The 18,005-nt window shown below is 35.5% G+C and overlaps 1 protein-coding gene across 5 annotated transcripts in view; it reads left to right on the forward strand.

Moving 5' to 3' along the window:
* The window catches only part of Bltp1 (bridge-like lipid transfer protein family member 1), a 179,685-nt gene that overhangs the window by 72,997 nt on the left and 88,683 nt on the right, over positions 1-18,005 (forward strand). For all 5 annotated transcript variants that reach the window (XM_052732130.1, XM_052732126.1, XM_052732129.1 and 2 more), the window contains exons 30-41: positions 1,128-1,198; positions 1,959-2,132; positions 4,390-4,510; positions 5,533-5,679; positions 8,270-8,397; positions 8,615-8,814; positions 11,069-11,266; positions 11,941-12,152; positions 14,441-14,592; positions 15,037-15,187; positions 15,359-15,511; positions 17,632-17,872. In XM_052732130.1, coding sequence (XP_052588090.1) covers positions 1,128-1,198; positions 1,959-2,132; positions 4,390-4,510; positions 5,533-5,679; positions 8,270-8,397; positions 8,615-8,814; positions 11,069-11,266; positions 11,941-12,152; positions 14,441-14,592; positions 15,037-15,187; positions 15,359-15,511; positions 17,632-17,872 — 1,948 coding nt within the window. The remainder of the gene's footprint in view (positions 1-1,127; positions 1,199-1,958; positions 2,133-4,389; positions 4,511-5,532; positions 5,680-8,269; positions 8,398-8,614; positions 8,815-11,068; positions 11,267-11,940; positions 12,153-14,440; positions 14,593-15,036; positions 15,188-15,358; positions 15,512-17,631; positions 17,873-18,005) is intronic.

An 18,005-nucleotide genomic window follows, 5' to 3' on the forward strand; every position in this document is an offset into this window, starting at 1 on the left:
CCATGGTTGGCTTACAACCACCTGTTACTCCAGCTCTTGGGGATTCAGGTCTCTCTTGGCCTCCATAGTTACCTGTACTCATGTACACATACCCACAGTCACTGGTATACACATAATTAAAAATAAAAAGATATTGGAATTATTTTGAATAAATACTTTTCTTTCTATTGGTCCATAACTGCTTCCAGCATATCAAGTTCAACTCAGTTAATGATTGAACTATTATAATTTAATGTGAATGTGGTTTCTGTAAATGACTTTAGAAAAGCCAAAAACTTTTCAGAATATATTTAGTGATAATAGCCAGTATGAGAATTCTTATCTTTAAAACAATGAATAAGACAAAGTTTTATCATGTCTTGTTTAACTTAAACATTAAGATATATAAAGTCTATGTACCTAATGAACAGTGTTTGGGAATCTTTTTCTAGAGTGTGTTTGTGTATATGTGTATTACATTACTCTCCATCTTATTTTTGATGGTGGAAGTTTCACTGAACTTGGAGATTGCTTTTCTGGATAGACTAGTTGGCCATTGAACTCCCAGGGTCTACCTATCTTGCACTACACTCATTATTAGGGTTATAAGCACATGATTTCATGCCCATCTTTTTACATGGGTGCTAGAGATACACGATTCAGGTCATCGTGTTTATGCAACAAGCACTTTACCCACAGAACCATATTCCCCAGCCCAGGGTATAGTATTTAACTGAAAGTTGAAGAAGGAGGAGTCATTGAGGATAAGAATCAGACCTAGGACCTCTGGATTACAGGCAAAGGCAATGGTCATCTAGGCTTTCATGTATATAGTTGATGCTTCTTTGTGGTTATACTAGGAGAAGACTGAAATCAGCTTCAGAAAAACTAACTCAGTGTGAAAAAGAACTCATGGAAGAAAGACATTTGAAACTCCTGTTTCAGTCATGAGTTACTCTCATTCCACCCTCACAACTTTGTCACTTACTTGAATGGTTACCCATTGAATATTTTCTGTTAAATATTTATATTGAATGTATTAAGATCATAATAGCAAGGTTACTTTGGGTATTCACAAATATTGTTTATCATAACAATAAGAAATAATAAAAATTTTAGACCAGAAACAATATTTTATCCTATTCTAGGTCATCAAACAGGGACTCACTGCTAATTCTTTGCTAGACAGAGGGATGCAACTTTCAGGATCAACTTCAAAGTAAGAATTTACACTCTTATTTTTTATTTTTTAGACATAAGATCTTACTATGTTGCCGGGCTTGACCTTGAATTCTGGAGCTAAAAGAATCTTCCTGCCTCTGTTTTCAAAGCAGCTAGGGTAGAGGTGCCTTAAAATTGCATTTTTAAAGTTCAGAGTCATAGTCCTTCTTGATTATGGGATTCGTAGCGTTTATTCTGAGTAATAACCATTTTGTACTTGATTTTAGGCACTATGTTAAGAATAAATTACCCCAAATAATTTTTTGTGTAGGAGTAGATAAACATGTTTGCACATTTTAAGACGGGCTTACCAAGTAAATAAATACATGAAAAATATTTTTTGTCATGTAATATAATTGACATGTTTGACCAAATTGCATTTTAGTACCTCATTTGGCCTGGTTTTAAGAAGTGTTTAGACTTGAAGTGTTAGTCTCCGTGAGATTTTTTTTCACTGAAATAATTGTAGTTTAAATGTTTAGTTACGCCGGGCGGTGGTGGCGCACACCTTTAATCCCAGCACTCGGCAGGCAGAGGCAGTTGGATCTCTGTGAGTTCGAGGCCAGCCTGGGCTACCAAATGAGTCCCAGGAAAGGCGCAAAGCTACATAGAGAAACCCTGTCTCGAAAAACCAAAAAAAATAAATAAAAAATAAAAAATAAATAAAAAATAAAAGTTTAGTTACTTTAAGGAAGTTGCACCTTACTATTCTTGTTTATAGTCTTTTAAATACATGCTTTTCTGATTAAACTATATAGCACACCATATACTCCATTAGACAAGAAAATGGTTGATAATACAGATGATGAAACATTAACAGAAGAGTGGACCCTGGACCAGCCTGTTGCTCAGACCAAGACAACAGCTATTATTGAAGTGAAAGGAACTGTTGATGTTGTTCTGACTCCACTGGTGGCTGAAGCTTTAGACAGGTATTAACTTGTCTAAAAATATAACTACTTCTTTATAAAGTGACATGTTTTACATGACATAAGTAAATGTGAAAGAGTGTTCATTTAAGAGTTTATTAGCTAGTTGTTTTGAGTAGAATTAGACATAGATTTTAAAGAGGTCATGTTACTTTTTCAAACTAAATATATTATAATGTTATAATAGTTATATTTTGTCTTTTACATTTGGACTAACAAGCATAAAATGATCAAATACTTGGGAAGTAATTATTTCATATTCTTCCTAGCTAATTGAAGAGATAAATAGTTATTCTGTCCTGCAAGGTATATGTAATCTATTGAAGGAGATAAAATTGACATAAGTAAGAAGCCAAAGTGAAACAAAATGGAATGCAAATTGTGTAGAAAATGAAGAAGTTCAGAAAGACTCAATGAGGACCAGTTTTCATGAAAATATTCCTTTTACTGGAAGGGTACATAGTTTTTTTCTTATAAACTGTCAAGATTCTTGTAAGGAATCATACTAATGAAGAATACAGGAAATTGTCTTTAGGAGAGTCTAAAAGACTTACTCATTTAAAAATCAACTTAAAAGCCAGATATGATGGCACATGTCTTTATGCCTAGCACTTGGGAGGCTGAAGGAGAGTCCTGAGCTTGATGTCAACCTGGGTAGCTACAAAGCAAGACCCTGTCTCAGAAAACAAAAATGTCAACTCAAAATGTATTAACAACTTAAGTAGAATACCTGCATGTTAAACTACCACACGCCCACACGCACACATGTGCACACACACAAAATGGACAGTGGAGACACTTCAGGACATTAAAATGTACAAGAATTCTTCATTTTTTTGGAGGGATGGGGTGGTGATGTAAAATCATAGCAGCAAAAAATAATTAGAATAGATAAATGGTATTCTAACAAATTAAAATTTTTAGCAGACACAAGACATAGTTCACAGGATGGGAGAAAATATTTGTAAACCAAACATTTGACAAAGGGTGGATATTTGAAATATATTAGGAATGCCAAAAATCTAATAGCAGATTTAAGTAGACATTTCTCATTATTGATGTACAAATGCTAACAGGTATATGAAAAAATTACTAATCACTGGGGAAATGCCAATTAAAACTATAGTGATATATTACCTCACCCCAGCAAGAATGACCATTATAAAAAGGGAAAGGGGCCGGGCGGTGGTGGCGCACGCCTTTAATCCCAGCACTCGGGAGGCAGAGCCAGGCGGATCTCTGTGAGTTCGAGGCCAGCCTGGGCTACCAAGTGAGTTCCAGGAAAGGCGCAAAGCTACACAGAGAAACCCTGTCTCGAAAAACAAAAACAAAAAAAAACAAAAAAAAAAAAATAAAAAGGGAAAGGGACTGTTGTGTATTGTCTATAGTAATGTAAGTTAATACAGCCCCATATTGAGTTTCTTCACAAAACAAAAGATATAACTACTATATTTCAGCAACCTTATTAGTGGGTATATATGCAAAGAAAATGAAAGTAGTATGTTGAAGAAACATCTTCCTTCCACGTGCACCAGCACTATTTATAGTAACTAAGAAATGGAAATGACCCATGGTCCACCAACTGACAAAATTGGATACATTTACATGGTGGAATACCGTTTAGCCATATGACAATTAATCCTGTAATTTGTAACAATATGGATGGAACTGAAGGTCAGTCAGTAGGTTAAGTCAAATAAGCAAGGCACAGGTAAGTTGTACGTGAATCTCTTCTTATGGAATCTGAAACAGTTTGGTCTCAGAATTTTAATGGTAGAATAGTGATTACCAGAGTCCAGCAAGAGTCAGATAGAGAAAAAGGCAGAAGAATGTTGATCGACTGGTACTGAGTTACAGTTAGAAGCTCTGATGTGCACAGAAGAAAGGGTTTTCAAAGTTTTCAACTTAAATAAATGACATTCATAACATCTACATGGTACCTTGTTAGTATGTACAATCCTAATGTTTTTATGTGTCAGGTAAAAATAAATTGAACAAAGATTTAGTTATCAATGTAAGGTGGAAGTCTGTAGAAAATGTTGAACATTATTCGTTTGTGGTAGGGGCAAATGTTCCTGCCCAGTCTCAGGGTTTTGGGGGTGATAGTAGGTAATTTCAGTAATGTTTTCCCTGTAGAGTTTCTAAAGATGTAATTTAGGATTTTGCATTTCAGTATTGAAGAATCTGTGAATATTGAGATGGTGGTAAGGACATAGTATAAAATGAAAATTTAATTTTTCATTTTCCTTTTTTTCATTAGATATATTGAAGCTATGGTTCACCGTGCTAGTACCCGGCACCCAGCTACAATTGTAGATGATCTTCACACTAAAGTCCTTAGAGAAGCAGTCCAGAATAGCAAGACTACCTTCTCAGAAAACGTAAGAAGTTTTTGTTTCAATGGCATAGCAAGTTGAGTATTCACCATGTGTAAGAACATCCAAACTTGAAAAACTCAAATGTATCAAAATTTTATCAATAAGTTAAATTGAAATCTAGTACAAATAACTACTGTGGATTAAGTAGTACTACTTAAAAATCATAGCTTCATTTTTTTCTTTTATTTTGAAAGTAGCTTAGTTCCAAGCCCTTTCTAACAAGCCTTGTCCTTACGTGATGAAAAAACTTTTAAATTTATTTTATTTTAAATTTATGGTACTCTGAAAGAGCAGTATATACTTTTAAATGCTGAGCGTTTCTCCATCCCTATAATGAACATTCTTTAGCATTACTATTTTAGTCTTTAAGAACCAAAGGTATACATATTTTTAACTTCCTTTTTATTTTTATGTTGTTTCTTGTTCACTTCAGTGAATTGAGTAACTTCCTTTCCTGTAGCACAGTTGCTTAGCAGCCATAGTCTAGTGCTCTTTTGATTTTTTCAGGTTTATCTGTATTACATTTAGATTAGTACCAAAGTAGAGGTAAAAAGAAGCCTGAGTCTTTCTAGTAAGCTAGTTATTAACTCATCCTGTGTTGACCTTTCATGTGCTACATTCAGGTAGTTAGAGTAGAGCAGTATGAAAAAAGGAAATTTGAATTATTCCCAGCCAATAGGGAGTCAGTTGTCAGAAATGAAGTCAGCCTTCAAGACTGTAGAGTCCAGTTTGCCTAAAATTAATAATAATAATAATAATAATAATAATAATAATAATAATAATAATATCTTACAAAAGTATACTATTACCATCTTTTATCTATAGGCAGAAAAGTATATAGTACTTTTTCAGACTGGCAAGCTGGTCTATTTGCCAGCTTTTGCTTGAATTTCAAGGTTGAGTGTTAGGATAGTTGATGTCATGTAGACTTGGGGAGGGGTAACAATACAGTGAATACACATGATGGTGTGGCTGATGTAGAACTTATGAAATGTCTGGAGAATAATTCCATTCAATCCTTTCAGTTGTCCCCTAAGCAAGATGTTCGAGGACCAAAAACTGAGCATCCTGTGATAGGAACAACTAACCAGGGACAAATTCAGACAAATGCCACAACGAAGCAAGATAATGTGACAATTAAAGGTCTACAGGCTAATGTGAGCATACCAAAGGTAATGTTAAACTTTTCAGAAACATTTTCCTGATACAGGAGAGCACATTTAGTTTGTTTTACCTTTTACATTCACCAAAGGGAGTGTTAGTGAACAGTTTGCAATATCAAAAGATATATTCCATTCTCTTGATGATTTAATGTACATTTATTATAAGTAGCTCACTATAGCAGACTATTAGTAAATATTTAGTAAAATGTTTCATATCCATCCAATAAAAGTTGAATTGTGCCCGTTTTCTGTTTGAGGATTTCCTGCATGCATATAGTGTGTTTTGATCAAGTCCTCCCCAATTCCCTCCTCTAAAACTCCTCCCCTATCCCTCACTACCACTGTTCCCTCCCAATTTCATGTGTGTACTCTTTTATCTAAACCCACTGAGGTCAAGAGTTAGTTCTGCCAGTGTGTGCTTGGCAATCAGGGGCTACATTCCTGAAGAAAACTGACTCCCATGGCAGCCATCAATTAACTAGAGCTCCTCAGATAGGATTAGGACTTTGGTGAGCACCTGTTTATGCTGGGATTTTGGCTGGTTTGATTTGTTTTGTTGTTGTTGTTTCTTAGTATTATTTTTTTTATTGGAAAAATCTTTTCCATGCATATATTTTGATCACTTTTTTTTATTTCCCCAATTTATCCCAGATTACTCCACCACCACCCTAACTACCCAGTTTTATGTCTTTTTTTTTCTTCTCTCTCTTTAAGATATAAAGAAACATGTAAAAAGAAAAAAAATGGAAATAAAAAATAAACAAGCAAAGTCCAAAAAGTCAAAAAATGCTTAACCCAAAGCAAAATGAGTCAAAAAGTCCATAAACACACCATTGAGTACATTTTGTGTTGGCCAACTACTGGGCATGGAGCCTGACCTAAAATGTGGTTAATATACCCAGTGAAACTCCACTGGAGAAAACCGATTTTTCCTTTGCCAGTGGATATCAGTTACAGATAGCTTTTTAGTTACAGGTGGGAGCTCATGTCCATTTCCCCCTCTCAATGTTAGGACCACATCTGCTTCAACTTGTATGGGGTCTTCTTGTGCATGGTGCCACTGTGAGTTCATATGTCCATCAGTCTTGCTGTTCCTGGAAGACCATGTTTCCTTAGAGTCAACCATCACCTCTGGCTCTTACAATCTTTCCACCTCCTCCTTCACATAGAACCTTGATCCTTGAGGAGAAGGAGTCATTGAAGATATCCCATTTAGGACCTTGTGCTCCAAAGTCTCTTGACTCTTTACACATTGTCCAGTTTCAGGTTTCTGTGTTAATCACCATCAGTTACAAGAAGCAGCTTCTCTGAGAGGAGTTAAGTGGCTCTGACCTATGGATATAGCAATATGTCATTAGGAATCATTTTCTTTTTGAAGCTCCAATTTATGGGCATAGCAGTATGTCATAAGGAGCTATTTTATTGCTATGTTCCTTTAGGAGAATAATAGTAGTAGGTTTTTTTCCCATAGTCCCATGACTAGTCCTTTTCTAGTTTCAGGTTCTTGGTCCTTTTTACATTATCAGGTATGGGTTCTATCTCATGGAGAGGGCTTTAAATGCAATCAGAAAGTGGTTGGTTACTCCCATAACATGTGTGCCACTATTGCAGCAGTTCATCTTGCAGGCATATCATTGTTGTAGGTTGCCTAGAGATAATGATGATTGCTTTTCTCCAGTAGTGTGCAGAGTACCTGCCAGTATCATAAATGCTAGGGTTGACTTGGTCTTGTGCGAATCTTGTGCATGAAGTCATATCCTTTGTTAGTTGTGTGCAGTGTCTGGTTATATCTAGAAAACATAGTTTCACAGCAGTTATCCACCATTTTGGGCTCTTTTTCCCCTCATTGATTCCTAATGACTTGGGAATGAGAGTAAGATACAAATGTTCTATTTCTGAATGAGCACTCTTATTCTCTACATGTTGACAAATTGTGAGGTTTCTTTATTGCCATCTACTACAAAAAGAAATGTCTCTGAATTTTTCTTTAAAAGTGTAGTTGACCACACTCAGTGGGAGAACATTTATCTACTAGTATTTGGGCAGCACAGATTGATCTTGAAGGATCTAAAAAAAAGGCACAAAATTGGGTGGTTAGGGAAGGAAAGGATGGATCTGGAAAGAGTTGGGGAAGAGGAAGAATATGATTAAAACTCTCAACTAATCAAAAAGCAAGAGAGAAATAGTTCTTTAATGAGTGTTGAGATGCACTAATGTATGAGTATAAAGATATACTTAGGAAAAACATTAGTACTGTGTCCATTTAGCAGAACGATATTAGTAGGTTTTTCCCAGATTCTGTGACCTACCCAGCCACAGTTAGCAATTCCAGGTATGAATTCTGTCTTGACCAGGCCTTAAATCCAGTCAGAAAGTGTTGATTACTCCCATAACATTTTTGCCACTATTGCACTAGTGGGCATTTCTTTGGCAGGAATTATGACTATTTTGAGAACTTTTAAGTTTCTTCTTCATTACCCTCAGATATATCTATATACTCTTATTAGTAGGTTTTTTTTTTTCATTTTTGTTTGTGATTTAGGTATAAAGTGCACCTTTTAACTTTTCAATTCTGAAATCTGTGACATTTGTGTCTTAGGTTAACTTATGCTTGTTACAAGCCACAGTGGAAGAATCTCCAGCCACAGTTCCTAATAGAAGTGTGACTCATGTTTCCTTGGTGGCTTTGTGTTTTGACAGAATTGCTACGCAAGTTCGTATGAACAGGTAAAAAATGTTTAATAATTTAAGCCATGATTGATTGTTCGATGTGAAAAGTCCTAATTACCTTAATTGTTCATAATTATTTTCAAGAAACACTTAGGTAATGTTATTAATATTGGTTTAGTTTAGACAGTGTTTCCTTTTAAACAACTTAGTTAAATGTTTTTATTGACCGCATTATTTAATGTTAACTGTTGTGTATTTTTCTGTTTTCATTAAGAGGTGTGGTTGAAGAGACTTCAAATAATGTAGACCCTAGTAAAATATCAAATTTTGATAGATATGTTCATGCCAGCAAGATGCAGCCTCAGTCATCTGGGTCACTTAGGTCAAATGCTGGAGCAGAGAAAGGCAAAGAAATTGCTGCCAAGTTAAATATCCATCGAGTCCATGGGCAACTTAGAGGTCTTGATACTACAGGTAGGCTTCAAAATATTTCTGTTTCTTTGGCATTTTTAAATGTGAAATTTTCCAAAATAGAACATTTTCCTTTGACTAGTACAGCAATTTGACATTGTAAGGAAGAGAAAGTACTTCTACAGTGAGGCATTTAACTATTCCATATTTATATTCTGTACAGAATGGAAAGTAAGTTTTAGGTCCCAAATTTGGAATTACTTCATCTCCTCTGGTTTTTTTTTCTTTCTTTTAATTTCTAGTTCTTGCTCATAGAACAGAGAACATCATATATAGAGCTTTTTAAAAAAGAAAATTGTGTTATTAAAAAGAACTAATTGTAATATCTAGATAGATGTTTTTTCTTTCTCTTTTTTTTTAAATCAGAAAAATTCTTTTTTTTTTTGATATTTTTTCTTAATATCCCTAGTAAACTGAAAGAGAAAAGTAGAACTGTTAGATACCATTTTAGTATATGTGGTTTTGTTTTATTTTGTTTTGGTTTTAGTTTTTTGTTGTTGTTGTTTCTGGAACTCTAGTGCTTTTTAGAAACTGAAACGATCTCAGAATGTCAGATTGAATTTAAAAATTTTTGTTTGTTAGTCTTATTTGGGATGATTGTTCCCCAAAATCTGTATATTGAGCATATAACTAATCCCAAATGAACAAATGGTTTTTTGAATCTGCTCCCTGTCTTGTGGGTTCTTCCTAACTGTGCTCTAGGTCAGTGTAACTGCTGTGCCTATCTCAGGGTTTGTCTTAGTTAGGGTTTCTATTACTGTGATGAAATACTATTGATGAAAAAGAAAATTAGGGAAGAAAGGGTTTATTTGCTTTACTTTTTCACATCACAGTTCATCATCAAAGGAAGCCAGAACAAGAACTCAAGCAGGGCAGAAACCTGGAGGCAGGAGCTAATGTAGAAACCATGGAGGAGTACTGCTTACTGGCTTGCTCTTCGTGACTTGCCTACAACCGGTCTTATGGAGATATTTTCTTAATTGAGGTTCCCTCCTCTCAGATAACTTTAGCTTGTGTCAAGCTGGCATAAAAGTATCTAGCAAAGGGCTTATTTGTATATAACTTCACAGCATCCGACCTGTGGCTTTCAAGAGATTTTTTTTTTTTTTTTTTTTTGGTTTTTCGAGACAGGGTTTCTCTGTGTAGCTTTGCGCCTCTCCTGGAACTCACTTGGTAGCCCAGGCTGGCCTCGAACTCACAGAGATCCGCCTGGCTCTGCCTCCCGAGTGCTGGGATTAAAGGCGTGCGCCACCACCGCCCAGCTTCAGGAGATGTTTTTTATAACTACCTGCAAACTATAGCCCTAAAACTGGGGCAAAACACGGTAGTTCGAGTTGTAAAATGTCTGTAGATTGCAGTGGTGACCAGTTTGCACTTAAGCATTATGCCAGATCATAAGCATTGTATTATATAACTTGAAACTCACTGTCCAGAATAAACACTCATTACAAACAAAACTCCCCATGAATTTCTAAGATATATTTGCATAATAATGCAAAACAAATGTAAATGTTTATACATATGTTTGAGATACTCAGTCTCATGGCATTTGAGAGCCAAAGACAGATGAGGTAGGTTTCTGAGTGCAGTGTTCTGGGCTTTCCATTGGGTATGCCTTCATATCTATGGGAGTAGATTACTCATGAAATTAAATGAATTTCTCACTGGGTGTAGATTACTCATGAAATTAAATAAATTTCTCCCCTTATACCCATATTAAAAGTAAGTTCAAGAAATTTAAAGAGAAATGCAAGTTACTAAATAATCATAAAAGTTTGGGAAAATGGAGGTACATTTTACTACATTGCATCTGTAAACAGTGGATTTATAGCAATGTCTAATAAATTGCAATTACATAAAATGTTTTTATAAGGCAGTCTTTTAATAAAAGTTACACTTTTCCTAGGAAACAGTGTTTTTCCTCCAGCCACATAATTGAATAATTTTGTTGCAAATGATGAAAGCTTTTTAAAGTACTTTACCATAAAGCTGGATTATTTAGGAGTTTATTACCTTTGTTGACAGAATACTCTGATCTTTCAAAACCAAATTGATAAATTCATTGTTAACTTTGGAATTTTCTTTACTTCTTTGTAGACAGCATTTTTTTTAAAGTGTTTTATTTATTTTATTTTTCTGTCTTTGCAGAATATTAAGATACTTTTTTTTAGGACAACCATTGTGAGTGATTTATTTTCTCAAATATTAACATCTGGTTTTTTTCTTAAAAAAGTTCATTGTGCTCTCTTAATAATAGACATCGGGACCTGTGCCATCACTGCCATTCCCTTTGAGAAGTCCAAAGTTTTATTTACTCTTGAAGAGTTGGATGAATTTACTTTTGTAGATGAGACAGATCAGCAAACTATCCCAGATGTAACACGGATAGGTCCCAGTCAAGAAAAATGGGGCTGGATAATGTTTGAATGTGGACTTGAAAATTTAACTATAAAAGGTAAGCTTTTTTTTAACTCTGAGTTCTGCTTAAGTGGAGACAGTTCGGTCCAACATTGCTGAAATGTGTTTAACAGTTGTTACTTGTAGCAACCTGGATCAACATAATACAGCAGAAATTGTGGTACCTGGTGGATAGCAATCCCAATTATACCAGTGATACTTCCTTCCACATCTAGACAGTCCTTCTGTCCCAAACCTTAGGGCATCACAGAACAGCAGGGTTTAGAAATTCCTGAGTTCACTGGAGCATCCCATTCTTTTCAGAGTTTAGAGCTTTGCCATATAACAAGTAAATATTTCATGTAAATTCTTCATTTAATGAAAACTACTTATTTATACTTGTTTCTTATATAAGACAGGGTCGGGGAGAAAAGGAGGAAGGTAAGTCTTATACCATTATGAATAATACTTTAAAGTAGCAAAGTTCAATTGTTATAAGGCTTTCAGGTTTAGTCTTACATGACTCGATTAAATACTTAAAATACTAGTGGCTGTCTGTATGTCTATATCTTTTGACCTAGTAAGTCAGACAGGCATAATGCTTTTAGATAAGGGCAAAAGCTAGTGACGAAAAACTTGGTCTTGATGAAGTTATATACAGATATTTTAGAGTATAGCAGTAAAACACATATCTACTCTTTTTCTAACAGATTACTCCTTTCATTTTAATAGGAGGAAGACAATCTGGTGCAGTTTTATATAACAGTTTTGGACTTATGGGTAAGGCTGGTGTCACAGAAAGGGGTGGAGTGCTGACATCCAATAATTCTTCTGATTCTCCTACGGGCAGCGGCTACAATACTGATGTCTCTGATGATAACCTTCCATGTGACCGAACCAGTCCTTCTTCTGACATAAATGGAAACTCGGTCTCAGATGAACAAGTTGGTGAATTTCTAATGATACTAATAGTTTGGAATTAGGAAACTACACAATTCAAAATGAGTTTCTAAGGCATATCTTCTTGTCATTTCCTCTTTGGGAGTTGTAACATATTGTTGAATATACTATGACTAGATATTTTCTGAATAGGAATAGGAATATATACCTAGGATGCATATTCCTGCCCAATATAGTATTTAGCATAATACCCTGCTTATGTATGCACTTAATATTTGTTAAATAAATGAATTTATAGAACTTAAGAAAAGTAAGCTTGATTAATTAATTAGGTTTTGATTAATTTAGAAGTCATTAGTAATATTTTATGTAGATAATATTTTTATCAATATCTGCTTATTTTGGATACCATTTTAAGTAATACCTTATATTCAGTTAATTATTTTTTTAATTTTATTTTATTTTACAATACAATTCAGTTCTACATATTAGCCACGGATTCCCTTGTTCTCCCCCCTCCCACCCCAGTTAATTATTTTTATTTTAGTAGAATTTAATTGTGATGGATATGGTAACAGTAAAAGTATTTAAAATTCTGTATTGTGGAGAAGTTGGGTCGCTAACTGCTTGGTGACCTTGGACTAGCAAGTTTTTTAGCTTTTCTTGTTTTTTTTTTTTTTTCAGTTATAATAGTGTAGTAAGTAATGTCGTTGACTCTACAGAGTTTTGAAGACTGAAACAGATACCATATATGAAAAACTTTACTCATTGTCTAGTACAAGCAAGAATTTAGTGAATGTATATAGATACACTTAAACTTCTGAAAGTAAACAGAAAAAGCTTAAGAAAGCACACTTTCATTAAGAAATAGATTGTGGACACCTAGTATTCATGGTTATACTCACTTCTGAACCCTATTTCCTGAGAATTATTGATTTTTATTTCTCTGTTGTGAGAAACAGATGTCAGTGTGTTGGTCTAGGTATGCTGTATGTAACCTGCATGTGGAGATCAGAGACAGCCTCTGACTATTAGCCCTCACCTTCTCCTTGAGACAGGTTTCTTCAATGCTGTGTAAACCAGGTTGGCTGGTATTAGTGCATCCTGAGATTCTCCTTCACCACTTCTCATTCCCCTGTTGGAACACACTGAAATTACAGACGTGTAGTACTGCCTGGGGAGTGTTTGTTTGTTTGTTTGTTTGTTTTAATGTGGGTTCTGATGATTCAAACTCAGGTTGTCAGGCTTGCTGGGCAAATGCTGTTACCCATCAAGCCATATCCCCAGCCCCTGGGGATTTATTTTTATTTGGTCCATAGTTGTAGAGTTAATCAATCCAGAACAGCCTGATGGCTCAGCAGGTAGAACCAATTGCCAGGTAGCTTGCTTGGCAACCAAAATTTGATCTCCTGAATCTTCATAAAAATAGTAGGAGAAAACTGACTCTACAGAGTTGTCATCCGATCTTCATATTTGTACCATGGCACTCTTGCACCCACACTTACACTTAATATTCACACCCCCACACTATAGTAAAAATAACATTTTAAGTTAATCAGTTTCCTTATTAGTTCTTTAGAAGTGTTTGGAGGATTGAGTTAGAATTGTAATGAAGGAAATAAAGACAGACACATGTGGCTGTGAACTGAACAAGAGTTCTTTCAGTGTTCTTTCCCGCTCACCTATTGACCATGCATATTGCTCAGTAATAATGCATAAGTCTCCCTCCTTTTTTTAAATGTCAAGTTCTGTGTTTTCATACACCCAAGTGCCTGACTCATAGCTCCTTGAAAAAGCAACGTTTCAAATTTAATTACGTTTTCTGATGCTAAGGATTAAACTCAGGACCTTGTAACATGCTTTGCAAGAGCTCGCCCTACCACTTAGCTGCCTCCCCAGCCATAGAGGTTTCTTTTTTTTTTTTTGTTGCTGTTTTGTTTCTGTTTTTCAGAGACAGTCTTGCTATGTTGCCTAGACTGGTATTGACCTCCTGGGCTTTTAAAAGATCCTCTTGTCTAAGCCTCCAGAGTATCTAGGACTACAAGTTTAGATTTCTTTCTCAAAGAAAAGTATATGGGGTCTAGTAAGATGGCTCAGCAAGCAAAGGCATTTGCTGCCTTGTTGCCAAACCTGATGGATGCCCTGGGTTTAGATCTCAACCAGAAGGTTACTTTGAGCAGTAGCCATAGTTCAAGGTTTTATGTAAAGGTGTACTCTGTTGAACCTAATAGATGAAAAGGTTTTGTGCATTAAGCCTGTGCTAGAAAGCCTGTGTTGTGGTTCTGCAAGATGAATACATTATTAAGTTGTTGGCTTTTTTTTTTAAATATAGGATGAAGGAGTTGAATCTGATGATTTGAAAAAAGATCTACCTTTAATGCCACCACCTCCAGATTCATGTAGCATGAAGTTGACCATTAAAGAAATTTGGTTTAGTTTTGCAGCTCCCACCAATGTGAGATCTCCTATGCATGCGTTTTCTAGGTAAAAAATTTCAAAATGTAGTTTTGTCCATTGACAGTTTGTCCTTATTTCAGACAGTATACTGTTCTTTTACATTTACTTCCTGAAATATTTTTCTGACATCTAATACTCTGTGAGTGCTAAGGTGGCTATTCTTCCTGTCTTTCTCATTGGACACTTTCTGTAGACATTATATATTCTCTACTTAGCCCAATTTCTTTCCAGTATTTTAGCTGTATTTACTTGTCTTGCTGTCGTAAAACTTTTGTTTTATTCTTCATTTCAGACATATTTGCCCCTATTTCCTTTCCAAGTGTCCATTTCTTATTTATATGTTCATAATTTGTTAATGACCAAACAGAAAAATATTGCCTCAGTAAAATAATAGTAATTGCTATAGATATAGGAGATTGTTTGAAATATAAAGCTTGATCTTACATTTTTTTTTTATTTTTATTTTAAAAGGCAGCTGAACCTTTTAAGCACTGCAACTCCAGCTGTTGGTGCATGGCTGGTTCCCATTGATCAACTCAAGTCATCTTTAAACAAATTAGAGACTGAGGGAACCCTGAGAATTTGTGCTGTTATGGGATGTATAATGACAGAAGCATTAGAGGTGTGTCTTTTAATCATATAAGGTATCATACATTGGTTACTGAAAATGATTCACTATTATAATAGTTATTGGAAGATACCAGATCTACAAGTTCTTAATTACTAGATATCTTTGATTATAGGGTCTCTTATACATATAATTTTAAGTCTTTTGTTTTTATTTGGTTTTCAGAATAAAAGTGTACATTTTCCTCTCAGAAGTAAATACAATAGACTTACAAAAGTTGCACGCTTTCTCCAAGAAAATCCTTCATGTTTACTATGTAATATTCTACATCACTACCTCCACCAAGCAAATTACTCCATCATTGATGATGCCACAATGGTTAGTACTATATTTTTTTTTTGTTTTTTGATAGAGGATTTCTTTGTATAGCTCCTGAAACTCACTTTGTAGACTAGGCTGGCCTCAAACTCACAGATCCTACCTATCTCTGCCTCCTGATTGCTGGGATTAAAGGCCTGCACCACCATACCTGATTGGTAAGTATTAGCTTTAAGGAAGCTGCTATTCTGTAGCAGTAGTACTGATGGACAGGATGAGAAATTTGGTTAGAAATACAGATCAGTAGATAGCATTGTGCTCTGATTGACATTCTCGGAGTGGCCTGTATAAAGGTGTTAGTAGAAGCTGTCAGCATAAATAGGATTTCTCAGCATGATAGATTAAATGAGAAACAAAGGTGAATTCTGAAAAAATGCCTAACTTCAAGAAGGTTAAAGAGGTTGGATAAAGCTAAACTGAATGCTAAGAAGGGAAGTAAAGAGATAGGAGAACTGAGACAGTTGTATCCTAGAAGCTGAAAGTGTAAGTTTCAAGCCAGGAAATAATCCCTGGAGTCATAATGGTTTAGTAAAATAAAGAGTGATTAATACAGGGGAGACTATAAATTGCACAACTCATCCCTGACCCTAGGAAAGCAAATAGCAAATTGTGATTGGAGTTTTAGAAGTTTGAGAACATTGCTTGTCTTCTCCAGGCTTCTGGGTAGTAGAGCATACACAACAATATTTAGTCAAATTAGGCACCTATGTATCAGTACTATTAATGGCCAACCATACCTTTCACCAGGCAAGTAAAGAATCTATAAGTGGTGCGTTTTAAAAAGATGTTTATATCTAAGACTAAAATAGTTTCTACTTTCTGGAAATTGAAGACAAAGTTGTACAATGTAAGCCTGACATGCCCATCCTAGTTGTGGTCTGAGAAACTAGAACAGAGAAACTTGAGGCATTAACCCTGAGGGGATGTTCTACAAGATGTAAAAGGAAGAAAGAGGTACAGATGGCACTGTGTCTAGGCAGGAAAGAGAAGACCTGATGTTCCTTAGAAAGTGGGTGTACTTTCCCACCCTGTTATAAATGGAGCTCTTGGGCCAAAGTGACCATTTATGTCAGTGTGAGAAATTGCAGTAAAGAAGAGTTGAGGAGAATTCACAATTTTCGTTTTAGACTGAAATAGAAAGTAGCCGAAGTTTCTTTCCTGTAATCATCTTCATTGTTAACTTTCAAGATAGTTACAAATCCATTTATACCCAGGATTTATTTAATTTGCAGCAATACATTTTAATATTTAAAAGTAGAGATACGTGATAGATTACTAATCTTTGCAGTGAATAATTTTATTTCTTCTAAACTTAGTGAATCATCTAAGTAGCTCAAAAGAAATTTTGAATCTTCATTTGGGCCAAAAAAGTAAAGTCAATTAAATGGTTCTTAAAATAACGAAAACAAAAGCAACTTTGTACCCAGTGTTTAGTGTCATGTTCACCTAAAGTAGCCGTGGTGTTTTATGACAAAATTATATAATGCTGTATTTAGAGTTTGGGTTCTGTATCAGGTATTTTCTGTTACTCTAATCAAATACTTGGGGCTGGTAATTTATGAACAAAGGACATTTGTACAGTTCTCAAGTACCCAGTGCATAGCACTGGCATCAGTGTGGCTCTGGTGAGGACCAGAATCCCTTGGCAGTGGCTTCATGGTATATGAGAGAAAGAGAGGGGGAGGGGGAGGGGGAGAGGGAGAGGGAGAGGGAGAGGGAGAAAGGGAAGAGAAAGGAGAGATATCACAATGCCAAGACAGGAAGCCAGAAGCAGGTGAAGTAGTGGCCTTGCTCTTTAATAATAGCCCATGTACAGACTAATCAGGTCTCACCATAACTGCTGTAATGAATTCTAAGATCACTGTCCTCAGTGATCTCCGTTAGATTCCCTCTTAAAGATTCCTCCCCTTTCCAAAAATATAGCCACACTGGGACCCCAAACTTTTAAAGTCCATAAACCCTCTAGGGACATTTGCAATGTATGTGTAGTGTAGGAAGTTTTATTGTCAATTTGAAGTCCTAGATATTGTTGAACAAATTATTTAAAATCTAAATTTTAGTTTCTTCATCTCGTAAATGGGCATTTGGAGATTTAAATAAATTCTTCATTGTTACCGTAGAGTGATGGACTCCCTGCATTGGTAACTTTAAAGAAAGGATTAGTTGCTTTGGCACGGCAGTGGATGAAGTTCATTGTGGTGACACCTGCCTTCAAAGGAGTCAGCTTACACCGACCAGCTCAGCCACTGAAACCTCCAGCTGCTATGGACCAGGAGCATGAAGATGGACTTGGCCTGGATAATGGAGGTGGTCTTCAAAGTGATACCAGTGCTGATGGCGCAGAGTTTGAGTTTGATGCAGGTACCTTTAGACTAGGGTACTTTTCTACTTCTCTTTTCTCAGTGTAATCATTGTTTTTTTTTTTTTTTTTTTTTTTTTTTTTGTGGGGTGGGGTTGGGTATGTGCCTCTTGTAGGAATAGCTTCATGTTAATA

Source organism: Peromyscus californicus, unplaced genomic scaffold, assembly GCF_007827085.1.
Source record: "Peromyscus californicus insignis strain IS unplaced genomic scaffold, ASM782708v3 Scaffold_9__1_contigs__length_137607984, whole genome shotgun sequence".
In the NCBI taxonomy this organism is placed as follows: Eukaryota; Metazoa; Chordata; class Mammalia; order Rodentia; family Cricetidae; genus Peromyscus; species Peromyscus californicus.